Here is a 26,310-nt window from a genome sequence, read left to right as displayed (position 1 = left end):
GGTTTATAGTTATGCTGCATTACCGCTGAGGGTCATTGATAGAACTATTGACTTCATGTTAACGTTTCCAGAGTTCTGCACTGATTTAAAGACCCCTTTGCAAATGGAACAACTTCATCCATTGGGAGGGACGGGACATCATTTTAGATACATTTTTCAAATATGGTCAATACATTTAAGCTTCTGAAAATGTAACTGAAATGCTCTATAGTTATGCCATCTTTTGTAAGACTGCAAGTGAAGTGACTGCATTGTAAGAACATAAAATAAAATACAAATGCTACTGTTGTTTTTTTGTAATAGGACCGTTGTTCATCCTGAATTCCCAACAGTCTTGGCTGCATTAGACATCGATAATGCAGTAATATCCAATTGCTTAATTGACATGCGGCGTATAGAAACAGTCCTGTTAATCAAAGTAAGATTTAATTCTCCTACCTGTAGTGCATAGAAAGCCTTGATGTTTCTATAACAGTTCAGATAACTCTGTATTAACTTGGGCCAAAGATTTTCAACCTTTTTGAGTCCACAGCTCCCTTGACCGACTACATTCTTTCTGCGGGGCACCCTTGTAGGGCTCAGGAGCCCAGTTATGTCACCCCTTGCCTGCAGAGCCGGCAGTCTCTCCTTTCTCGAACACCATCCCTTGTGGAGTGTTTCCTAAGCCTCCTCTCCTCTCCCTTCTCCTTGGGAGTCCTTTGGGGAGCCACTGCTGCTGCCGCTGCCCCTGATCTCTGAGCTGCCCCCCTACCCCAAAGAGAGGTGACTCCTTACTCTGCCCCACAGTTACCTAGACCTTTCTGTCCATTCCCAACAGCAAGGGCTGGTGGACTGGCTGGCTGGACTCCCTGGTCTGCTTGCTTGCTTACTCCGAGGCCACCTCAGCTCCTGGCAACCAGCACCCCCTGACCAGCCCCGGAGGCACCATTCACCTGCGGAGTTTGTAGCTAGGGCAGCTGCAACAAACAGTTGTCCAAGCCATTGGGAGGCGGAGACATGAGAGGACATCAGAGGAGGGAGGGAAGGAAAGAGGGGCAGAGGCCAGTGTTGCCTGTGGCACCCCTGACCATCGTTCAAGGCAACCCAGGGTGCCACGGCACACTGGTTGAAAACCACTGACTTAGACCTTTCACTGCATGCTATTTCTATATCACATGTAACAAAGAAATAATTTTAAATGGCAGGTGTTTCTCAAAGTGGAGTTTAACAAGATGTGAGACACTTGCAGTGCATGGGAAAAGCTTGTTGGTTTCTGTCTACAGTTTCAAGAGAGATTGGCAGCTGATTTTATTTAAGGCAGGTAGAATAGTTAGCCCCACTGTTCTCTCTCTGCAGGGAAGAAATACCCATGATTCTGAGAGAGGGAAAATTCTGCTGGGAAATATGTCTCATCTCCTAAAAGATGCATGCAGACATGACACCACTCCCGTGCTGTGTTATAGTTGTCTACTGGATATTTTAAAGGGCAGCTGCTCTGTGACTGACAGGAAGTAGCTTAATGGTCATAATTAATTAGTATATTTAAAAGTTGAGACATCAAGCTCCTTTTTACTCAGCTCTGAATACTCCATTCTCAGAGGAGAAAATTTTTGTTGTCCATGTTTCCCCCACTAGAATAATGAGGAAGCTCGTAGAATTATGCATCGAAACAATCTTCCGAAAAATTGTAAAGAAGCTTTCACTGGTGATGGTGATCAGGTGTTGCCGAGACAATATTATTCTTGTGAAAATAAAAGGCCCCGCATCCTCAGCAAAGATGTGGAGGCAGACATAAGGTGAGCATCGGTTACTTGCCAGCTTTCTGAACAAAACAAATCAGAATTCTGAACAAAACAAATCAGAATACATTTGTTAACAATACTTTGTTTCTTTAAGTCACTTGGAGAAAGAAGTTGGAAACAAAAAAACCCATCTGTCAGTATTTCAACAACGTATACGTTCTACTGAGAATTCTATAAGAGAAAATGAACATTTCCTTAAAACTCATCGTCTGGACCAAGAACAATTAAAAGTAAGAAATACGTACGAAGAAGCTCCCATATTGGATTATTTTTCTTAATTGTTGTTAGAGTTTGATGTTGACATGCCGGATCTTTTTAGAATATGAGTAATCCTTGTTTTTCCTAATTTCATGGCATTCATTGTTTCAAAAGCATTAAAGTGTGCTGCTGCTGTTGTGAAATACCTAGCATTGCATTGCACACCAGTATAGGGAAAACAAATGCTTTTGTAAATTTTAATTTGCAGTGGGCTTTTAAACAGTATTTAGGGCTGTGTCTTCAGGGTTCAAAAGAACCCTTGGGTTCAGCAAACATCCACTGGGTGCTCTACAAAATTTTACAAGTGCTCACCTTCGGCATGAGTTATCTATGCCTCTTAAATATTTTGTAGTTAAATTGCTTTACTGCTCGTTTGCAAAGTCGTTTACTTGGGGCGAGTGAGTGAAATCGGATTGGATTTCAGCTAGTTAAAGTAGAAGCAGGTGGGCCCTTCCAACTGCTGGAACAGCTGTGCAGTGCAGAGTCGGTATAATGCCTCCTAGAGGTTATCTGCACATTTTGCTTCAAAACTTTTTCTTGAAGGGACTTGAGATTTAACATATTTTAAAACAATGAAAGCTCAGAATCAGGGGCTTCTGCCAGGGGGTACCATTGATGGGCTTTGTGGGTCCTGGGATGGCAAGCTCTGGAGTAAGGGTATATTGGGTGCAGCTTAAATGTCTGTATTAAATCTAGTGTGATTTCCCCCCATACCATTTATTTTTATTGTCATTGCAGATAAAAGTGAAAAAAATAAAGCTAGCTATTATGGATCTCGAGAACGTAGAGGAACAGCAGTCAGATATCATCTCTACATTAGTAAGAATTGCTCACTTTCTACCTTTCTAAGTACTTATTTATATATCATAGAGTTGTTTGTGCTAGTGGCAGAGAGCATTTTTTGTTATACTGATCAATAAGAATTTTAAGGATCCAACTTCTTTTTTTTTAAGATGAGCAAGAAATGGGTTAATTTAAAGTGTTTATATTATAATTCAACAAAAGAGGGGTGCTGGGTAGCTTAAAGACTAACAGCTTTGTTGTAGCACAAGCATATACCACAATAAACCTATCAGTGTTTAAGACTCTAGTAGTATAATCCTATGCATAGTTACAGCTCCCATTTCCGACCCAGTGCAGACACATGGGCAGGAGAAGGAGTGAGCTTTTTCTTTTGAGGAACTCCTCACTGATTGAACAGGAGTCTCAGTTACAAGTTTCTTAACAGGGACCCATCTCCTCCCTCTTCCATTTGGGGCATGGTGTCATCAGTATGCTGATGCTGTCCATCTCTGCTTCTCTATAACATCTAAATCAATTATGATCTTGGACCAGTGTGCCTGGATGCAGAGGTGGGCTGGATGAGGGCCAATGCCAATAAACTGAAGCTAAATCCTAGTAAGGCAGAGTCCTTGTAGGTAAGTGATTCTGAGATCTGGGAAACTGGTGAACAGCCTCTCCTGCATAGGATTGCCCTCCCCATGAAGGAACAGGTACTTGTCAGAAGGTGCTCCTGTATCCATTGTTGTCACTGGAGGCTCAGGTAGCTGTAGTGATTAGGAGTGTCTTTCTCCAACTTCTGCTGGTTTCCTAGATATGATCATTCCTGGACACGGGGTAGTTTGGTCACAGGGAACTGTGCATTAGTAACTCTGGATTACCCCAGAGTGCTCCATTATTATGGTGGTTCAGAAGCTACAACTAAGGCAGAATGCAGTGTCAAGAGTTGAGGTTTTGTTGTTAAACTTTAAAGCAGTTTAGGACCAGCTTACCTGAGAGAGCTCCTCCTCTCATATACAAATGTCTACTTACCAACATTGCCAGGTGAGGTTCTCACAGCCATCAGAAATGCATCTTGCAGCCACCTGGGAGAGAGCCTTGACAGTGATAGCAAATACCATGTGAAATAGTCTCCCCTAATACATATGGTGTGCATCAATAACTACCCCCCCCCAAGTCACATGCTAATAACCTTAGTTCACACAGGCATTCTATGACCTCTGTTTGTACTACTGCCTAAATAGATACTGTATTGCTCAAATTTCTTGTAATGTGTTTTTATACTGTTTCGCTGCTTTATAATCTTACTCTCAGGGTTTTGCTTTGAATGTTTTAAAATACAAAATGATTTCTAAGTGTCCTTAAATAAATAAATAAAATTGATTGGGGCCCACTTTAATTATTAGGAATTGAAATTAGCTTAACTGTAACCTGGAAATATTTCTAACAGGAAGAAGAAGCTCAAGATAACAAGAGGAAGATGGAAACTGTGGAGGAGCACATGCGTCAGCAGAAAAAGAAAATGGAAGATGAGAAATGTATTCTAAAAGAGGCAGAACAAAAATTAGAAGTGATTAGAAACAAAATCCATCAAGTAGAAGAAGAAGCTGGCCCAGTCCGGGTAAAAAAGCACTTAATATATTCATTTTAAAAATCCTGTGGAGAATCTGCAGATACTGGGTTACATCAAGTGGTGTTGCTCAGCCCAATAGTAAGGGTTCCTTCAGCAGAATGGGAGAGGAAGCAACCATTGGGTTGAGATTTAGGGGGGGCAACACAGGGGACTACATAGGGAGGGGGTGTCGGTGAAAATTGCTTCTTTCCTGATTCCATATCAGGTACACAATTACCACCAGCTGAGTAACACTTGGATACAACGTGTGACAAATACATGGCATCAGACTCAAGGAATTTTAACAAAAAGTGAATAGAAAAACATGGCTACATTTTTCAATTGAGATTAAAGAGATGGCATTTCTAGAAGTTGTGAAGCTGTAAAAAATAACCCACAAAATCAAAATATATGAAATACATTTCTTATCAAACATTTTACTGCTTTAAGACCATAAAATGCACCACATATAACATTTTCTTTCTGACTCCTGTGTAATTTAAAAGCTTGCTACGCATTAAACTGAGTTGATACCAAACTGGTGGTATCTGATTTATTTTGACTTTATGTATGATACTGAAAACAATTGTTCTTAACTGATAATAATTATCTTACAATTATAATTAGCTACAAAATAAGTACAATAATATAGTTTTGTTTATATGTTAGCCAGTTTCATTATACTTTGCCATATTAGGTGCACAAGTACGCTGTCTTAAATTGAAGTTGATAAATTAGCACTTTGTACACCACTTTCATCTTACTAGAACTAGTTTACATTTCATGTTGATATGTTAACAGGATGGACTACATGAGGTGGATGAAGAACTGGAGCAAAGTAAAAGCCATTTGCAGCATTATGAGGAAAAGGAAAAATCCCATTTAGGAACTATAAAAACACATAAAAATAATCTAGCTACAAGAGAGAAAGAATTAATGGTGTGTATTTAGTTTAATCTGATTTAAGCCTTTCCTTCTTTTTTGCTAGTGAAATAAATGTTGGAAATGTTTGAGGATACATTCTCTTATGCACCCTTTCATTTACTCATCTCTGTATTTCTGTGGAGCTAATTTTCATTAGAATACGCTAATGAAACATGGTACACGTGTTTTGCAGAATACATTTCCTGCATGCTCTCTAGGCCAGGCATCCCCAAACTGCGGCCCTCCAGGTGTTTTGGCCTACAACTCCCATGATCCCTAGCTAAGAGGACCAGTGGTCAGGGATGATGGGAATTGTAGTCCAAAACATCTGGAGGGTTGAAGTTTGGGGATGCCTGCTCTAGGCATTTCCCCTTTCAAATGTCAGGTTTGTGGCTCCCTGAGTGCTTCAGCGTTGGCCTTCGGTCCCCACTGATGTAAGTAGAGATGTGGCCAGTCAGTTGCTAGGCAGTGTTTTGCATTGGTGGTATGGAGTTGCTGACTGGGAGCTAGTTGTTTTTCAGTTAGGTGTGCTATGAAATAGAGTATTGGTCTGCTGATTATTGCTGTCACAGAGGCTCTGAAGCCTTTGTGTTGAAACAGCCCTGTCCTTTTCTCCACTGCAGTCTCTGGGGTTAACAACTTTTTGAGGGCTTTCTTCAGCCTGCACTGGTGACAGCAGAATCTGGGGGTGGGGGGGGGAGAGGTTAGCTTAATTGCTGTGTCAGAAAGGAAGACATATACCTTATACACCAGGCATGTCCAACTCCCAAGAGATTGCGATCTACTCCCAGTATTAAAAAAAACTGGCAGTGATTTACCCATTGTCATTAGAGGGGGGAGAGGCCAGAGTTGAGCTTTTTTTAGGGGGAGAAGTCATAGTTGTTGGGCTTTTTTTGAGGGCGGACGCCAAAGTTGTTGGGCTTTTTTGAGGGAGGGGAGGCCATGTTTGTTTTCTGAAAGCTAATGTGGCCCTCAAGGAATGGAAGGTTCCCCATCCTTTGGGGATGATTCTGGGATATTCTCTACAAGGCTACATTGATTGCTGATACACAGCATGCAAAGCATTTTGAACACTGCAAAACATTACGTAAAACGTTGGGTATCATTTCCTATTACACTAGAGAGATCTACACATTTTTTTAAAAAAAGAATTGGAAGAAAAAAGCCCAATTTGCTTGTCAGATTAAAATGGAGGGGGATTTTATTAACCCTGTTTCTAAGCAAAATACACAGAGTTTAAATCTCTTCTTCTTGTTGTTCTTGTTGCATTTTAACACTTTAGGAAATGATTGCAAAGGCTTCAGAAATCCATCCCGAGCGAATAGAAGTAAATAGAACATATAAGAGTCTTGATACAGAAATAAACCGATTAAGAGAAAAGATCAATTCAGAAAGAAAACGTACTGGAGATAGAGAAGAAATAATCAGGTAAATGTAATGGTTCCTTTGGCTGTTCTTTTTGAGGTGGGATATACTTCCTGCTCTTTCCATAAGACCTAATCCCATTTTAGAGCCATGCAAGCAAACTCCTAACCAATTTTCTGACAGTAATAGCTTTTCCCTTCTTTTTTTCTGTTGTGAATCTACCAACAATCAATGTTATTGGTGTGCACAGATTCCACCATTATGAGAGAAACTGGGCAGGCCCCTGCCCAATGTGAGGCAAGTTTCCCCTTTTGAGCAGGCCCCTTGCATCCCATGCCACATTGCTCAGAAGAGACCCTCACGGCCTCCCCTAGAAAAGTTTGGTGGGACATAGGTGCCTGCCGCATGGGGAAGGAAGAGGTCAGAGATTTTCATGTTGTGAATTTTGTTAATTTAACTTAGCATCCAAGCCACAGTCTTCAACTAATTGATCTTTATTTTGGACACCTTCTATTGACCTGCAGAGAGCTTCAGGAAGCAAAAGAAAAATATCAGACAGCAGGGAGCGAAGTCAAGAATTTGAAGAAATTTATTAAACTGTTGGATGAGATGATGGTTGAGAGATATAAAACATACCAGAGGTTTAGAAGGTTGGTGTGATGTTATACATTTACTGACATACTGCGGGGGTGGGGGGTGGGGAGAGACAGTGTTAATAGATGTTGAAAAGAACCAGAGTAGCAAAACTAAAATTCCAAATTACGGTTTTCCTCTTGGTACTTGAACATCACCTGCTGTTCAGGACTGGTTGCAACTGATGAGCCAGCTGGAGCTGGAAGAAAGCAGTTTATACCTGGGCTTCTAGTGACAATGCTGGATTCAGGAGCATGCTTGGGTATATTACCCCCCCCCTCTCATATATCTATATTTTTTTCATTTCTTCAATCTAAAGGTTAGTTACAGTGAGATGCAAATACTACTTCAACTGTTTGTTAAGTCAGCGATCATACTCTGGAAAAATTGAGTTTGACCACAAGAATGAAAAGCTTTCAATTACTGTAAGTCATTTTGCATTTCCTTATTCATTGCTGTGTGCTATTTGATAGTTGGTCAAAGGCTTATCTCATCAGCGGCTCATACAAGTTACTTACCAGCCAATATTTCGAAACCACTTTCTTGGTTTAGGGGAGGAGGGTTGACCCTTTAATCCCAGTTTTTACAAAATACTGTTTAAAACAATACAGTTGTTCTTGGATCACAGATCTTAAAAGGGGGAAACCTAAAAGTGGGGAAGAGTAGGGGAAGTGACTTAATAATTATGTAACCCAAAAGGCAGAAATTTAGAAGAATAACGGACCTATTTGCATGGGGGCCCTTAATTCACAGAATTCTGTGTCTAAAGGTCAAACATTTTCTATATTTTTGCCCTCATCCATTTACAACAGGACTCCATACTTTTAAATTTGAGTTTGCTCAAATCACTCAACAGAAAAATTCTCAGCAGTTATCTAAAAATATAGTCATATACGGTGCTATTTTTCTAGAAAAAGAGCTGCCGGAACTCACCATGAGCGCTTCCCTTGTTCTCTTACAATGGCAATGGCGCCCACCTGAGAGGTGCCGGAACTGAGTTCTAGATGAAAAAAAGCCCTGGTCATGACATGTGACATTCTACAGTGGATAGCCTCTATATCTAAGCTGACTTTCTATCTACATATCTGAGTTATTTTCCTTGGGAGCTCAGCCTCCTTGCCTCGCTGCCAAACACTCTCAGCTGCTGAGGACTTTCCAGAAACATTTCCACAATTGCAGAATTTCCTGTGCTGTCCCAGCCCTACAAGCAAGACACTCTATATCAGGGATAGGCAAACTCCAGCCCTCCAGATGTTTGGGACTACAATTCCCACAATCCCTAGCTAACAGGACCAGTGGTCAGGGATGATGGGAATTGTAGTCCCAAACATCTGGAGGGCCGGAGTTTGCCTGTGCCTGCTTTATATAGTTTAACATGCATATCTCTCTGGTTCCACACAAAGCTAATGGAAATTCCTTGTAAAGCTGTCTTGGGCACTGTAGCATACTTCCCCCTCAGAGGTATTACAGGGAGGAAAGAGGTTTGTTCTTTTCAGGCACATTTCTCAAATGTATAGATGGTATATTACAGTGCATGTACTATTTATATTTTAAGTGTTTTAGATTGGTTAGCTTAGTCCGATCAAAATCAACAAGCCTAAAATAAGCTCTGCTGCCACTCTTTTGCTAAGCTTAAACATATTTTAAAGGCAGTGGCTTGTGCATTATTTTATCTTCATTAACATTTTTTTTACCTAATGATTTCCATTAGTCTGTCATGCAGACCATTCTTCAGCTGAATCTAGCTTGAATTCAACATGGTGTATTTATAGATAAACACAGTAGCGTCACTTGACATAGAAAATAGTTGTGACAGTTATAACCTCAAGGTGTCCTCGTAATTCCGAGAATGACTGGCTATACTGAATTAATTTTACAGAAGAGAGGCAGAAAATGGCATGTATTTCACTTCCTTAGCATGCTTGTATTTCATTGTTGTTTAATCCTTAGCACAGGATCATTTTTATGTGGTTACCCAGTGCTACAAGTTTGGATGCAATTTATGAAGCATTGTCAATGAAAACTTGTTTATTTTTGTGGACTTGTAACAGTGTTGGCCTATTACTAGCTTGTTTAGTCACTGCAACTACTTGCATGTTTGTTTCATGAATGGTCTTTTCGTTTTAAGCTACGTTGAAATTGGGTCTGAATACTCCGTTTACGCAATTTTTAAAATTGAACTTCTTGCTTCAAATTGATTTGGTATTGCTGGCTATTTGTAGTTTTCTTCACAGTGGGGGAGACTTCTGTGAGATAGGTTGTAATCAGTGATTCACTTTTTCTGGAAATGTTTTCTGTGTAAATTAAGGTAATTTTCTGATGCCGTACAGCAGGTATGGGGAATCTTTGGCCCTCCAGATGTTGCTGAACTATAACTCATTAGCCCCAGTAAGCATGCCCAAAAGCCAGAGATTATGAGAGTTGTAGCAACATCTGGAGATCCTCACACTTGCTGTAGAGAGGAAGATCTAATTTTATATATATTTAGTATATCTCGCTGTTTGGCTGGTAATGTATAACAAAGTTGAAAACCAGGTGTTGCCGAGCCCTAGTCACTAAACATTGTTGCATGCAGCTTCCACACCAGCATTCTCAGGAACAGAAATCTCCTGTCAAGTTTTCTTCTTCATATTACTGCTAAGTATTGACAGGAAGAGATAAACCCCAGTGCCCCATAACATATTGCACCACTGAGAGTTCCTGTCCAGAATAAATGGGTGGTGAAGAAGCATGTGACTGGAAGCATCCACCAATAACGATAAAATGTAGGTAAAATCACTGTGTCATTGGTGTACAGTGGAACCTCGGTTTGAGACCGCCTCCATTTACGACGAACTCGGAGAGCGACCGCCGCGGACCTGGAAGTATTTACATCCAGGTTCCACGCACGTGGATGCACAGAAGTTATCTGCGCAGCTTGCGCATGTGCAGAAGCGCTCTATCTGCGCTTCGTGCAAGAATGCTTTGATGGTGTTTCCTGCTTGGCAGGGGGTTGGACTGGATGGCCCTCGTGGTCTCTTCCAACTCTATGATTCTATAAGCGCAGAAGCATGCCTTCGGCGAGCGACAGACAGAAGTTCCGATTCCAAAAACGGATGGGAGGAATTCACCCATTGCAGAATGCCATCCTTTTCACAAATACTGTAGATAGAACCTTCATGGTTAAGTGTATTGTTTTTTTTTTACTTTGCGTAAGTATACACTAATATTAAGGAACTCTTTTCTTTAGTTAACTTTATTTTTCAGTTACACTTTTCTCTCTTTATTTGAAGGTCCAGCCTGGGGAGGGAAACAAGGCTGCTTTAGATGACATGAAATCTTTATCTGGAGGTGAACGTTCCTTTTCAACAGTTTGTTTCATCCTTTCTCTGTGGTCTATTGCTGAATCTCCTTTCAGATGCTTGGACGAATTTGATGTCTTTATGGTACAGTTGGCTGAGTTTACTTATGCAGATACTCATTAGATAGATCTCCATAGCTGTTAAATCAGTTATCAGTTTTTATTGGGAACATGAAAGAGAATATATTGTGTTTCTTTTTCTTGTGATTTTAGGTGTATAATATTCTCTTAATGGTTCAGTATCTTATATCTAATTCCTTTTGCAAAAAAATGAATCCTTAAACTGAACGTTTTAAGCATAAATTAAAAAATAAAGCCATGAAATGTTCATGTTGCTCTTTTTGAGAGATTTATCAGAGGAAAAGACGGTATAGCCCTGATGCAATTTGAAATGGGGAGTAATTCCAAGAAGAAAGCTATTTTAAGGATGGCGGGTTTCTTCATTATTGCATATTAGTCTCACAGAAACACTGGGGATAGATTAAGTTGTGACAGTGACTTGTCCAAGGCGATCTAGTTTGCTTCATGGCTGAGTGGATTTTTGAACCAAGATACCTAACACTTTAAATTAATTTATCTGTGAAATGGGTGATATTGGAATTGGCTTCAAAACCATCATGATTTTACTGTGTGGACCCTGGTTTAAGATGCAACATTGTATTATTAAATTTGAATAAAATTTATATATTAAAATATATTGATACATTGCCATTTTTGTTTTTAGGACATGGTTAACAGGCGAATTGCAATGGATATGATGCTTAAGATGGCAGATTCTCAACGTTACCGGCAGTTTGTTTTGCTCACCCCACAGAATATGAGGTGATCTGCTTTTCATATTCAGTATCCATTAAGGTTGTTGAGTTTTTAGAATGTCGGCGGCAGTCATTTTTATATTTACTGTTTGGATTTTTAATAAGTCTTCCCTCCTCCCCATCCCGACCCATTTTTCTGCCTTGCTACTTCAACAGTCAAATGCACATTTCTGGTTCATTTAAATTTGCATCTCAAAGGCTTATTGAATGAGCTGTGTTGTCAACAGGAAATGAAAAGATAGAAAACAGCTACATTGATACTTTAGATCAGGCATCCCCAAACTGCGGCCCTCCAGATGTTTTGGCCTACAATTCCCATGATCCCTAGCTAACAGGACCAGTGGTCGGGGAAGATGGGAATTGTAGTCTAAAACATCTGGAGGGCCAAAGTTTGGGGATGCCTGCTTTAGATACTTCTATGATGGAAATGGCTTTCATCAGAAAATATAAGGAAGCCAAAAGACAGACTAGGAAAGTGAGGTGTAAAATGAGATGCATATGTAAATAAAAGTGGCAGTGAATTGCAACATGCTGCTTTCCCTGAAGCTTCCATCAGCTGTGTAAGTTTTAAAGAGAAATACCCAGAAGCTATGAGAGTTCAGAGAATATGGCAGATTGTCTGTTGGTTGAGCTGTTGACACCTGGCTGCAACTTCTCCTGTTTGGAGCTAGTCTGGACTCTTTCCCCAAAACAGGAAATCAAACTCTCCTATTCCTCCCTTCTGCTTCTAAAATATATCTTGCTTAGCAGCAGTAGTAAAGAGGTTCTCTGGGTTTGCAGGGTGCTCATCAGAAGCTAGCTGGTACTCAAGCCCCAGTTTCTGAATTTCTTCTCCCAAACAAGGCCATTGCATCAGAGGCCGCAGGAATTAATGAGGATCCTTTTCTCCCCACCATTAAGTCTGGGAAGGAGCCAAAAACTATTATCCAGCCTGATTGCGAGATCACAGGAAATCGCCTAATTGCAATATCTAAGGCTTCTGCAGTAAACCAGTGTAGGTGCTAAACTCTCTGGAACAGAAACATTGGTCTTCATTTCTCCTTAATGGTGGATGGTGGAGTGGGGTGGATCACTTAAGATCCACTGGATAAATTCATCATCATCAAACCTTTTATTGGCATCACATACAAACATTCAAAACAAATCAATACAGAATTACCACTTCCCCAGTGGCACAAAACATTAGCTAAAAGAAAGGAGGCAGAGCAGTCTATTGTCACATCTCTAGGTCTCCAGGGAGATCAGACACCAGATGTGAGGGTGATCTGGCTGTGACATCTGTCACTCCATTGATCGCCAGGGTTGATTCGGCTGATCTGGCTGACTAGGCGGGTGTCCCCTTCCTCCCTCACCGCTCCATGTGCGTCCCTCCCGGAGCTGCACGCTCAGTGGAAGAGGACAACCATCCCAGCTAGAAGAAGTGTACCGTTCTTCGGTCAAGGGTATACAATAGCTGCGCTCCCCTGCTAGAACCTCCAAACAAACTCAAGGATAAATTCCTCTGAAACAAGTTCTGTCAAGGGCACTAACCAGAGCAAATTTCTGCTTCTTCAGACATCATATTGCAATCAGCATATGCTCAGCTGAGCTGCCTTTGTCTGCTCTCCCGCTGTTACGAACTCTCCATTCCATGGGGCTGGCAATCCCTTTTTGGGTTACAAAATTGGCTGGCTCTTTGGGGGTGGCCACCTCCCAAAAGACTGGCAGTGATCTACGCCCCTTTTGGGGGGTTCAGGGCAAGTGATCTACCACAGATGTCCAGTGATCTACCAGTAGGTCGAAATCTACTTGTTTGGCCTGCCTGTTAGAGTTTGTTGCATTTTCAAATGCCACCCATATAGAGGAACAGCAAATTACCAAGCGCTGCCTCTAAAGTATCTCTCACAGATGTTTGTCTTCTGACATAAAATCTCCTTCATTAAATGGCATATGCAAAACTAAGAATTTCCATGATACAAGTGAAAGAATCATGCTTGAGTGCGCTGCTATTAACTTGCCCTTATGTTTTGTATTTAGCACCTTGCCCACGAGTCGTCTCATTCGAATCCTTCGAATGCAAGACCCCGAGAGGGGACAGAACAAACTGACTTTCCGTCATAGAGGAGATGAAGATGAGGATGAAGAATGAGTGCCTTAATCATGTACATTGCTCTTTATCAGCTTGCTTTATGCAACATTTGTAGGGATTTAACATCTCAGTTCAGCATGTGCTCATGCCCTGCTGAAATCAATGAGACTTGCACCTTTAATTATGTCTGTAAGATGCATTTGTGGACTTGGGCCTTTTGTCCTTACTGCAGCTTGCAGTGCTCAACATCAAAACTGGAGTTTATACTTGGGAGCATCAAAAGGCATTTTGGTGATGGAAATGTTGCAATATACATGCATCTCTTGTACAAGTGGCTCCTCTGCATTGCAGTCACTTTTTGTTAGAATAGAAATGGATTACTTGGGGAATGACAGCCATGGTACTATTTTTGCTCTATTTTACAAAATAAAAGTTTGAGAGCGAGTGCAGTGTGAACACCTTGTATATTTTTCCTGGCACTAAGGAGTGTTCCCTGTTGATTAGACAGCACCATCTATGCTGTGGAGATCCCACAATGCTGATTTTAAACAATCGGGACCAGCAAGACATGATAAGCATATGGTGGTCAGGGGTGGCTGCCTCTGTAATTTTGTGCACTCTGAAACACGTCCCTTCCCCCAAATAGCAGATAATTTGTGATTGATGCCCCCAGCACTCTGAAAATTCAAAATGTCCAGAGAGGTTGTCTTGGTGACTTCTGGATTAGACAGCTTCTTGAACACAGAAGAACTGAATGTTTTGTCCAATTTCTAGTTCAGTTGCCTTAGCCATCTGGTTCTTTGTCAAATTTTGCAGCATAGATTTCTTAACCAATGCTATTTTTGGGGGGGCTTCATAAAACAATACATTTTATGAATATTTCACCCATGTCTAAAATTTTCATTACTAAAAAATAGCGTTTTGATGCTATCAAATTCTTTTTCTTTTTTTCTGCATTAAGGAAAGCTGATTTTAATTTCTCACTTTTAAACTTGATGAAATTTATAATCTGGTGTACTCTGCCCTACCCCCACAAAAGTTTTGCACTACCTATAAATAGGATTTTTAGCTTAAAACCCAGTTTTGAAGAGGATTATATATCTTAAAAGTCTCGAATTGACAACATGATATGCTTAACAGATTCTGAGAGAAGAAATGGGGGCAAGCAGGTCACCAGATCTCAATGGGTTGTCAGCCGAGTATTATAAAATTTAGCTGTGTTTAAGACTGATTGATGGAAGAATTCCTAAATCATGAAAGCTCATCTGTCCTCTGAGTAATGTTACGGCATTCAATTTAGTCACAAATAATCTGGAAGCAAGTGAGCAGCAGTGTGGCCCAGTTTGCAGAAAGCAACCAATTATTCAGGATGTTAAGAATCCAAGCAGATTGCCAGAAGCTCCAAGCTGACCAAAAGCACAAATTTTATGCTGGGGATTAAGAAAGGAATGGGACAAAACTGCCAGTATACCGTAATGCTTTTGGATAAATCCATGGTGTAGCCATATCTGGAATAAATCGCAGCTATGACCACATGGGTATCAGCTGTCACGGCTAAATGAAATCTTTTTGTAAACCGCTATGTAAAAAAAAGCAAAACTCAGTCGAGTGGTGTATAAATTTTATGAAATAAAATGGGAGTTGTATTCCAACAGCATATGGAGGGCTGCTGTTTTTGTTGGGTAATGTGACGATGGCAATGTTTCTGCTGGGTGATGTGAGAGGATGATGATGGCTGAACATGTTGCTAAAGGCTGTGGTGACACTTCAAAAATAGGCTGTGGTGAAGTGCTGAGACTCTAGCTGCATGGGAACTTGAATGTGTACAATCTGCCAGCTAAAAATCCAGTCTCCTAAGCCCTTTGATGTTTTTGTGGCTCAGGGATAACTTACTTCATATGAACCAGCTGTTTAATCAAAAAGTTTCCTCCCTGATGCTCCACTTTTGAGTTTTCCAGAAAACTTGCTTTATTGACACAAGCTCCTGCTAATTTCCACAATAAAGCAGCAAAAGTCCCCCTTTGCTGCTGTAGGCAGAATCTTCCTCAAGCTTTCTGTTCCTTTCTGCCAGGATAAGGCTCTAACATGAAGGTTGACAGTATTTTTGCCATGACAGTATGGGCAAGTGGCATTTGTTGTAATAGCAAACGTCTGAGTCTATTGAAGGTTGTGTTCGTTTGCTGATTATTCTGACTTTTTTTTCTTCATGGTGTGAAATTATTCCCATGGCATTTTAAGGATTTAAATTATCTACTGCCGCAGGCCACATCTTTAAATTATCTGCTGCTGGCAGCCATTGTGAACCCTGCTTGAAACTCTAGAAGCGTGGTCTATTTTAATTCAGAAGGATTTGTTCTATTGGTAGCAATTTGAAGGCATTTGTTGATAATATTAAGTGCATGGCATAGTTCCTGCACACTGTTTTATTTAGGGGAATTTTGACAGGTACACTCTCTGGAAAGAATTGCAGACAAGTTTTTTTTTAAAATTTTTTTTGTTATTTATACCCCGCCCATCTGGCTGGGTTTCCCCAGCCACTCTGGGCGGCTTCCAACAGAAATATGTTTTACTTCAAAATAGTTGTACTTTGTTAAATCACTTCCTGGAATGGATTTGGGGTGGGCAGAGGATCCCTTCCCTAAAATTGCCTGGTTGTAACTCACAGGTTCCTTTTTACAGCTTTAAATCTTCAGCCGGGAGAGAAGGTAATTGCAGCTTCTTCTGCCCACCCACCTGACATCTCATCTGACAATAACTGGTAAATTTTATTTTCCAATTTTCAGTTTAACAATAATCACATGTAAATCAGAACATACTCAATTTGACTTCCATTCTGTGATTTCATATAAAATCATTTCCAAAACTGCATCTCCCACTTTTACTTAATTACTCTCTACTTTTAAATTAACCTTTTAACTGCTTGTTTTTAGATTAATGCTGCCAATGTGTTTAGTTGTTTACGATAGTCTTTGAGATAGTCCACAAATGTCCCCCATTCTTCGTTGAAAATTCATTCTTGATTCCTTAGTCTTCCCATTAATTTTGCCATTTCTGCATAGTCTGTTAACTTTATCTGTCATTCTTCCTTGGTTGGGACGTTTCCTTCTTTCCATCTCTGTGCAAAAAGCATTCTGGCAGCCATGGTTGCATACATAGAGTTTTTTGTGGTTTTTCGGTCTCCTGCTCTATTATTCCTAATAGAAAGGCTTCTGGTTCTTTGGTAAAAGTTACCTTTAACTCCCCACCCCCAGTTCATTATAAATCATTTCCCAGAAGTCTTTTGACTTTCTTACAAGACCACCACAAATGATAAAATGTACCCTTCTGACAGTACCTGGTGAGGAAGATTTCATTTGTTAGATTGTGTTGGCTGTCTGGAGCTAGCTTTCTCACATTGGCCAAATTAATGATAAGTTGGTTCCCTGTGACCTTGAGTGTGGGGTTTGCTTCTTGCATTTATATTCCACCTGTCTTTTTTTTAATAAACATTTTTTTTAGATTTTCCAATTTAAATATCTAATCCATTTTCCAATTATACAAATATCAATTAAATATTTTATCCAAATCTTCTGCCAAATTATACAAATTTATCGACTCCCCATGCTTTGGACTCAGAAGGCCTAGCCCTCTTATAACACTGCAATTCTTTCCCACATTGTCCAGATCTTATTCCAATTATCATTCTTTTTTTCCAAGTCACTGAGTTCCTTCCAGCAAGCAAATTTAATCAAGCCATATTTGCCAAGCCTTTCTCAACAGCAGCCTTACCAGGGAAGGTTTTGCCAGGTCGCAACCGTATACACAAATCTAATGTCATTATTTATGGCTCCCTCCCCCTTTGACTGCTGTTACAGGCCGGCTCCGGCTCTTAAGATGGCGGAGCCTGTTTTTTATAACTGCGTCATATCTCAGAAGTTTCTTGACAGGTTTCCAACTGCTAACAAGCTTGCTTCTCTCTGATGTCCATAAATTTAGGGAGACTTTGACCACATTCTAAGCAAATCCCCAATTACAAACTTTAATTATTTATATTTTTCCATTCACACAGTCTATATACTTAATAACCATATTATCTCAATTAATTTCCAACGTTCCAATTTCGCTTGCTTTATAAACGGCTCATCCGGAGGGAGGTTAAGTAGATAGTAAAGCACAATTATAGAACTCCAGCCTACCCGCTTCCCGTCGCATACCTTCTTAATCTGATGAAAGACATTCCTCAGTGTCTTTTGTTTTCTCAGTGACTGTACTTTGCAGTATAAATCTCCTTCTTTGTCTGAAGCATATCCACGACTCATATCTAATTTCTCTCTTAAGTCATGGAGCCCAAAATCACTCGTAAAATCAGCGTCCGGGAGATCCAGGCTCCCATGGGGGCTTTCTATCCAGTGCCCCCAGCCCCTCCTTCCGAAGTCGAAGCTGGTGATGGGCATCTGCGGATGAGACTGCATCTTCCCGTACCCCCGGGAAGATTTCGGGAAGCTGCTACTCCCATTACAGCCTCATAAATTACCCTGTGGGTGTCGGAGAGATGGAATTTTCGACTATCTTCTACGGTGCTCGGGCGGAAGTCCCAATATTCCACCTTTCCTTCAAGGAACTTAAGGAGGCATACATTGTTCTTTGTGTGCATCTCTTCCCCCCCCATTCCATTTTTTAAAATCCTAACAGCTCTGTGAGATAGGTCAGCCTGACCTATTAAGCTTCATGACTGAGGATGTGAACCCTAGTTTTCCAGGTTCTTTTCCAGAACCCTTTAACTACACTGTATAGCTTTTAAAACAAAAATGGCTAATGTAAGAGATTCTTGTTGGGGTCAAAATCTTAGTGTGGTGGCAGGGTCTGGGTAAGAGGGCTGGAATTGGGCTGCCTGTGCTAGCAATGGTGACTCTCCCATTTGCTTCAGTGTGAAATGAAACTGTGTTAGTGATCTCTATTGAAATTTTGGGTCTTGCCATAATAAGTAAATCACAAAACATCAAAGCATCCACGATGAAATCTTTGGTTTTCTCAGATACATTTTTCTAATGCTGCAGAATCATACAAAAACTTAACTGATTCTTTGTGTGTGTGATAGTCCTTACCTGGTCCACAGTTCAGCTACACTGATATACTTGGGATTTATCTAAGTTATCTAGGTTGCAATCCTATAGCACTTTCCTGGGAGTAAATCTTAGTGGATTGATTTCTCAGCAGAAATGCACAGGGTTGTTAAAAGTTACTCATACACCTTGGAAGTAACTCAGTGATTTTATTGGAACATAAATGCTGAAGCTTGCAGCCATACTTCTGCTTTCTTCCGTGGGACCCAAATGCCTCAAAGTCCAAATGTTCTACAGGCTTCTTTGTGGACTAGTCTATAAATCACAGCAAGCCGCAGTTGTGCCCTCCGCCCAAGACGGACAAGTTATTCATGTAAAAGAAAACAAAGGAGAAGTCAAATGTTATAAATTTATTTCGGGACATTGATTTCAACCTCTTTGGAAGCTTATGAAAACTTCAAGCAGAAATTAATACACTCCCAACAAAACTTTTTAAAACTTCCAGTAAAACAGTATTTTAAATGTGTTTTTTATATATATTTATATATATATTTATATGTTATCTTTCAATTTAGGGAACACTTTAGCAGGGTTAGCTTTTTTGAAGGTTTCATCATATACTTCATTCCTCTGACATAGCTCTCTCTTTTTTGTCTGGTCGAAAGGATGCAAATGAGGTAAGAATTAAGGCAAACCTAAAAGTCATGCAAATGAATACATTAATATTCACTGACAGTACAAGCACATGTCTGGACCAGACTCAAGAACTGAGGAGCTTCCCTCTGTCTGTCCACTACATACAGCAGAAGGGTGTCATGTTTGCTAATGAACAGTTTATACTACCATGGGGTTTTCAGTGTCACTAACATTACCCAGTTTAGGAGACATACAACTAGCATCAGTAAAACATGAACAATAAATAGTATATAGTTCATTGCAGCATGGAAATACTGCACAGGCATCGGAGGAATAAGACTCATGAAATGACATTGCACACATCACATCGTGGCATTTTTTTTCTTATAATATATACTTTTAAAATTCTGTAGCAATTGACATTCTCATGCACACAAGTGTTTCAAACACAAGAAGCAAGTCCATTGATAGGTAGTCCAAGCAATTTTGTTTGTTTGTTTGTTTTGTGTCTGTGTGTGTGTATGTGTATGTGTGGAAATAGCTGCAAACTGAATGGAACATTTAAATTTCTGTGCAGTCCATGAAAGCATTTTTACATGAGCTCATTTCTGAATGTCACACTGCAGGAGTAATACAATGGAAGGGTCACTCTTTGCAGCTTCTTTGAATTCATCCAGTGTGATCTGGTCATCATGGTTCTTATCCATCTTGCTGAAAATCTTATCCACTCTTTGCTCCGGTGTGAGGCCATCTTCGTTCATTTTCATCATTATCACAGTGCCCACCATTTTATAAATGGCCTTGAGGAGAGAGAGAAAGAAAGAAAAGTTCAGAAGGTCCAGCACGATTAGCCTGGCCTTTGAAACCATGTCCACTCAGAGGCAAGTCCTGTTGAGTTCAGTAGTACTTATTTACAAGTAAAGGGGTATTGCAACTTAACTTGTAATTGCACGGTCTTTGCACTTTTAAATTTAAAGGATTTAAACTAGAGAGTTAAGCAGGAAACATGAAATGCATTATGTGAGGCTGAACTGCTATACCAACAAGAGTGTTTTCATGTTTGCTACATAGTGTTCATAAGCTAGTGAGAATCTTGCATGAGCATCTGCTATTCTGCAGCGAAGTTCACAAACCACTAGAGATAATGTCTAGGGGGATGCTCGACATTTGGCTTTTGGAATTGGGAAGGCTACAGTGAGAGAACTACTGGGGGTGCATCTGCCAGAGAGGGCCGGGAATGGAGAGCAAGTTTTGCAGTTATTGCAGAAGCATTTTACTATTTCTCATGGGACTTAATGATATCTGGTATATAGGACAAAATTAAGAAGTGCACTCAGTGACACCAATAAGACTATGCCCTGCATTTGGCATTGCCTGTTACTGGGCGTTCGGACCTGCTCTTTATCTTCTTACCCCCATCCTGTGTTAAATTTATTTAGGCTACAACTCTCTACTCATCAACTAGAAGGAAGGTCACTGAATTGAATGTCTACTCTACTTTGGAGTACATATGCTTAGGATTGACAGTTTACCCACAAAGGCCCCAAGGGAATTGACATTATAATCATAACTATAAAACTAATCGCAGAACGTTTTTCTTTTTTAAAAGCTGTTTCTTAGTCACATGTGACAGAATACTGGAAACTGGCTTTCAATGTTCATTCAGCCTGGAGAGTTCAGTTGCTTAGCGCTGATAACGGCAAGGTTGCAGGTACAATCCCCGGTATGGGACAGCTGCACAGTCCTGCATTGCAAGGGGTTGGGCTACATGATCCTCGGGGTCCCTCTACAATTCTATGATGATGCGTGTAAAAATCTCACCTCTATAATTTCCAGCATCTCCACTCTTGTGATTTTTCCATCTCCATCTAAGTCATACATATTGAAGGCCCAGTTTAGTTTCTGTTCAAAACTGCCCCTTGAGGTGATAGATAGTGCACAAATAAATTCTCTGAAGTCAATGGTCCCGTCGCCGTTCTTATCAAAGGTTCTAAAGGCATGTTGGGCAAACTTGGAAGCATCTCCGTAGGGGAAAAACTGCAAAATTAAACACAAATGAAAGTATTAGGAGGCAATGTAAACCTCTGTATTATTTACCTTTGTGTATTGAAGTATAAAATGCATGGTAAGAGCCAGGCCTTAAGCACCCCTAACCCCTCCTGGAATATTTGGTTTTTTCCGTGCTTCACTCTCTTGCCCATCAGACACCATTGTAACTCAGCTGACTTCAATGAAACTATTTCTGAGTCTGTGGCCTTGGGTCCCTTTGAAGATGACATCTTGGCTCTTAATTCTATAAAATGCCTGCAGAATTTATAATATTATAAATCAAACAGAATTAGCTATTTCCAGCTGCTGTCATCTTATGCCAAGAAGCATGAGACTTATTGGCTTTCATCAGGGCTGCATTTCTCTTTTCCCCCTTTCCTTTTGGCCTTAGTTATGAATTCTAATAACCATGAAATTGTCCATTTATGAAATGAAGACAAAGTGTATCTGTCTGACCTTCTGTAGCATTGAATTTCATGGGTGCCTACATATTGGCTATCCAAAGGGAGAACAGAACGTTATATTTATTCTCCTTTGCCATTTCTGCCTGTCCGGTCTCATTTTGTCCATTCCTTACATTATGGCGACCTGGAGCAATCAAGATATTGCTTAGCCTTGGTAGCGCAGGAGGACTGGGAGAGGAGCACAGGATCCTAACACATCTGCACAAAGGCATGGTTTGGCCATCATGACATGGTCCAACTCCTTCCTCTTTACACATCTTTTAATTACTTGAAAATGAAAGCCACTCCCATATTTGTGATTTTCATTTAAAGCAAACACCTTACGGGTGCACAATGTTTCCAACAAGGATGCACTTTGCCATGATGGAAATTCTAATTATGAGGGGAAAGAGTAGTGTCAATTTCCTTGGGGTTGCTGTCTCTTCTCCTTACACACACACACACACACACACACACACACACACACAGCACATTAAAAAAAATCATACTACGCAACAATGCTCACGACACGTGACTTTCCACTTCTGAAACCTATTTCTGTTCAGGAAGTAAACCCTTCAGGAACAAGACTGACAGAAGGAAGTTAGACCTGCTGCTAGGAAAACCACCTTGCTCTGTGGCCTTTTTGGCTCTGTTTCTGCTGAAAAGACAGTCCAGCAGAGCCGACCTAAAAGCTAGAAAGATTTATAAATTAGCAGTGTGTGTAGCATTAGGCTCTTTGGTTTGGACAGTGGATTGGCCTTGCAGAGTTCCTTGGAGGAAAACACAGCAGAGATCAATGCGTTGCCAGAAAAGGGTGCTTTATTAATAGAGCAAATAAAAGGCTATTCTAAAAGGGAGGGAGATTATGTGTTTGAATAGCAGTGAGCCAAGGCTGAATCCAAGCTGGAACAAGACACAGGAGGAACTCAGGATGTAAGAGAGTAAGCCAAAAGACCAGACGAGAGAGAGAGTGAAAAGGTGACTTTGACCTTTCCCTGTCCTTGATTGCCAACCCTTGTAAGCTAGGCATTTGGAGAAGATGACAGACCAAGAGACAAAATTGGGGACAAGAGGAGGCAACCTGGCAAAAGCAAAACTTTTGATTCAGTCACGTCGTGGCCCCAAATGCCAGCTTTATTACGATGCCCCGTATTAAGACGTTCTCTTGTACACCAAAATTAGCTGTGATGGGATGAGGAAAAGCAGACAGGGATTCCAGGACTAAGAACATTCATAAAAATTGTCACCAAAGTAGCGCATGATGCATTATAGTTACTGCGTAGGTTTACCTAGAACTAGTTAATCCTGCATCAGAGAGTGAATGTGCATGCATTGTAGGTCCAGCCCAGGGGGGATATAATTAGGTCGTTCTCCTGTTGTGGAGGGGGGCAGGAAAAAGAGGGCAACTCATTGTGTAACTCGCTATGTAATGTAGCAATGGGAGCTGTTAAAAATATGTGCAATTCTTCCTGTGTGTTGGTGACTGTGGGCTAGTGGTTAGAGCATTGGGGTAGGACTTGGGAGTCCATGTTTCAACTGTGCACCTCCCTGGGATCCCATCTGCTGTACACATTTAAAGCGGTATCAGCCGTGGCTTCCCTCAAAGAATTCTGGGAACTGTGGTTGGTTAAGGGTAGTGAAAGCTAGGCAACCCCTATTTCCCTACAGTTCTCAAGAATGGTCTAACAGTTTATATTCATGGAACTCTGGGAGTTGTAGTTCCATGAGGGCAATACTCTCAGAACCCTTAACCAACTATGGTTCCAGTTCTTTTCTGGAGGGGAAGCCATGACTGTTTAATGTGGTATAATGCCAGGGGTGTACCCAGGATCAAAACTAGGGGGGGCAGGGGGGGGCAAGGCACGGGAGGGGAGGGGCCACAAAGTGGGAATGTGGGCAGGGCTACGGAGCCCAGGTGAAACAGACCTCACCTAGGCGCCGTGAAGCTTTTTGCAGTCGGAGGCGGCGGGGCTCCACTGACAGCACGCAGCCAGGGCGCTCGCTCTGGCCTGCCGGGCCGCCCCCGGTGCACTATGGCCAGGACCCCGGCAGAGTGCGCAGCCGTGGGCGAGAGCGGTGCTGCCGGCGGGGCTGGTGGGTAGAGGCGGAGGCGGAACACAGCCCGACTGAGCGCGAGTTCGGTGTTCCCGCCTGCCGTGCCCTCCAGCTTCCCGTCGCGCTCTCTGGTTCCCCGCCGCGTTTGGCCTTGCCGGAGGGCGCGATGGGGAGCTGGAGGGAGGGCGCAGTGGGCGGGAACGCCAAATTCACGCTCCGCCTCTGCCCACTGGCAGCACCGCTCTCGCCCACGGCTGCACCAGCCCTGCTTCTAGGGGGCAGCTGCCCCCCTGCCCCTCGCTGGGTACGCCCATGCATAATGCTGCTTTTAATGTCTAGTGCAGATGGGCCCTTGCTTTGAGCCAGTCAGTACCTATCGGCTCAAATCTATGAGGGAGATAAAAAGGGGCGGGAAAGGAAAGGTTGCTCTGAACAACCTGGACTGGAGGAAAAGTGGAACATAAGTGAGCTAAATACTGTATTTTCCCGAAAATAAGACACTGTCTTATATTTATTTTTCCTCAAGAAGACACACTATGGCTTATTTTCGGGAGGTGTCTTATTCCAGCGGGAAGGAGGCTCCGGGCGCGGCACCGCATGGCGGAGGGCAGCCATGTCTTATTTTCGGTGTACGACTCATACAGTATTGTGCAAGTGCTTAGAAATCCTGCTACGGCTTATTTTATGGGTGTGTCTCTTTTGGGGAAAACAGGGTAAATAAGGCAAAGCTGCTCTGAGCAGAATGCCGCTACCCACTGCTCTTGTCATCTTTCCTCCCAGTTTGGAGGATGGGTATGTCTGTCCCATTTCTGCTGCAGATGTGATTGAACAATTCCCAGCACACAGACTCGGAAGACACTGTCCTGTTAAATCTCTGAATGAGTTAACAGACCTGGGCATTGCCTTGTTTTAATGAATAGGCTCATATGGGGAAATGGCCTGGGAGCCCTTCTAGGGACGGGTAATTCTTACCCCAACTTTTAATTCTTTGGGGCGGGGAGTGTGCTTTAGAGTAGTTTGCTGCTAGCGCCATTCAAGCTGATAATGAAAATCCAAGGCATGTTGACATGTATAGTATTAACACCAGGAGGAGTACTTGCTGAAATAAAATAACACCTCGGGCTCTGTTGCCGCCCGTGTGCATAGGCTCAAACTGATACGAGATACTACTTCTTACGCTTTTGAAGGTTTCCTTCGCAACTCTTTGCAGAGAGCTGTAAATGGAATATGTGAATCCAGTGAAATAGGCAGAAGATTGTCGTGCAGTTACCACAATTCCCCCAAAGTTGTGTGCTATGAAGAACCATATGGCAGGCAGAAAATCAACAGATGTAGCCTTTTTTCTGCCGCGGCATCCTCATGAGAGGAAGTGCTGTCCCAGTTTCCATTTTCTGCCCGCCATGCAGCTGTTCAAGTCACCGGGGCCCCTGTCAGGAAGAGACATGGCAACTATGTTGCCTGCCTTTCAAGTATTCTCTAACTCAAGGATAGTGGCCCTGTGGCCCTCCAGATGTTCCCAGACTAACCTTCCCTTCAGCCCCAGTCAGCATGGGCAATGAGAAGCTGTAGTCCAAAAATTGAAAAATGCAGAACGCCTAAAAAGAGTTCCTACAAAAGAGACACACCTGAAGGGGTACAGGTTCCCCATTCCTGTTCTAATCTCTCCTGCCTGCAGCTTTCCCTCACTTCTGGAGAGAGAGAGAGCAGAAAACGGAAGCCGAAGAGCTGAGCTGTGCTTACAGTTAAGTGGGCAAAGGAAACAATTGAATGAGCAAGTAACAACGGGTCACTGCCCCCCCCCCCCAAATACTGGGATTGTATAAAAAATATTCTTCTAATTATTTTTTTGCTCACTCTTATAAATAACATATTCACATCTGTATTCACACACCGATACCTGTGATTAAGTTTCCACAAGAAAAATCAATAGGTAGGTACTTTCACTACCCTTCTTAAAACAAACAAACAAACTGCCAACTGAGATAATTCTCTCAATCAACTTGGAAATATTTCCAAGTGAGCTGGAAATGATTTTGTATCTTGCTATCTTTCGGCAAAGTGGAAATTGGTGATTTCACTACCAGCTGAGACTGCCTCGGAGGATGGTCCCATACTATACATGGAATATATCATGCTCGTATCCAAACAGTGCGTGCGCCTAGGAGTCCAATTAGCCTGGGGATTCCTAATGTCTTAAACATGGGTATAAAAGAGATGAATTTGTTTTAAAGTGTCAATCCTGCTATTCTTTTATTAGGGAATTCAAAGAGCTCAACAGAGTTGAGCTGGGGTTGGGAAACGCTGGCCCTTCAGATGAGTTCCATCTTCCCTGATCATTGGCCATGCCGACTGGGAGTGCTGGAATTTGGAGTCCCACTACAAAAAAACCTTGGTTAGGGAAGGGAAGAGACTCAAAGTGGGATCTCAGATGCTGAATGAAGTACATGGAGTTTGCATCTGTAAACATTGGCTGTCCACAGTTTACTGTTTGTTGCACTGCTTTTCT

The 26,310-nt window shown here is 41.6% G+C and overlaps 2 protein-coding genes across 6 annotated transcripts in view; one reads left to right on the top strand and one right to left on the bottom strand.

Moving 5' to 3' along the window:
• The window catches only part of SMC6 (structural maintenance of chromosomes 6), a 39,532-nt gene extending 20,850 nt beyond the window's left edge, over nt 1-18,682 (top strand). For 4 of the 5 annotated variants that reach the window (XM_035110029.2, XM_035110033.2, XM_035110034.2 and 1 more), the window contains exons 16-27: nt 304-418; nt 1,615-1,775; nt 1,876-2,011; nt 2,778-2,858; nt 4,270-4,440; nt 5,233-5,370; nt 6,638-6,783; nt 7,245-7,370; nt 7,673-7,778; nt 10,626-10,778; nt 11,418-11,515; nt 13,525-16,247. In XM_035110029.2, coding sequence (XP_034965920.2) covers nt 304-418; nt 1,615-1,775; nt 1,876-2,011; nt 2,778-2,858; nt 4,270-4,440; nt 5,233-5,370; nt 6,638-6,783; nt 7,245-7,370; nt 7,673-7,778; nt 10,626-10,778; nt 11,418-11,515; nt 13,525-13,636 — 1,543 coding nt within the window. In that variant the 3' untranslated portion in view covers nt 13,637-16,247. The other variant, XM_035110032.2, reaches the window with a different exon arrangement.
• A 224-nt stretch (nt 18,683-18,906) lies between these two features.
• Nucleotides 18,907-26,310, bottom strand: part of VSNL1 (visinin like 1) — a 94,739-nt gene continuing 87,335 nt past the window's right edge. Inside the window, exons 3-4 of the mRNA XM_035110040.2 lie at nt 21,076-21,291; nt 18,907-20,054 (exon numbers count right to left, since the gene is read on the bottom strand). Of these exons, the coding sequence (XP_034965931.1) occupies nt 19,857-20,054; nt 21,076-21,291 (414 nt within the window). The 3' untranslated portion in view covers nt 18,907-19,856. The remainder of the gene's footprint in view (nt 20,055-21,075; nt 21,292-26,310) is intronic.

The sequence above is a fragment of the Zootoca vivipara genome, chromosome 3 (genome assembly GCF_963506605.1).
Source record: "Zootoca vivipara chromosome 3, rZooViv1.1, whole genome shotgun sequence".
NCBI classification, from domain to species: Eukaryota; Metazoa; Chordata; class Lepidosauria; order Squamata; family Lacertidae; genus Zootoca; species Zootoca vivipara.
Note: the sequence above shows the minus strand (reverse complement) of the source record. Positions and strands in the feature narration are given on the sequence as shown.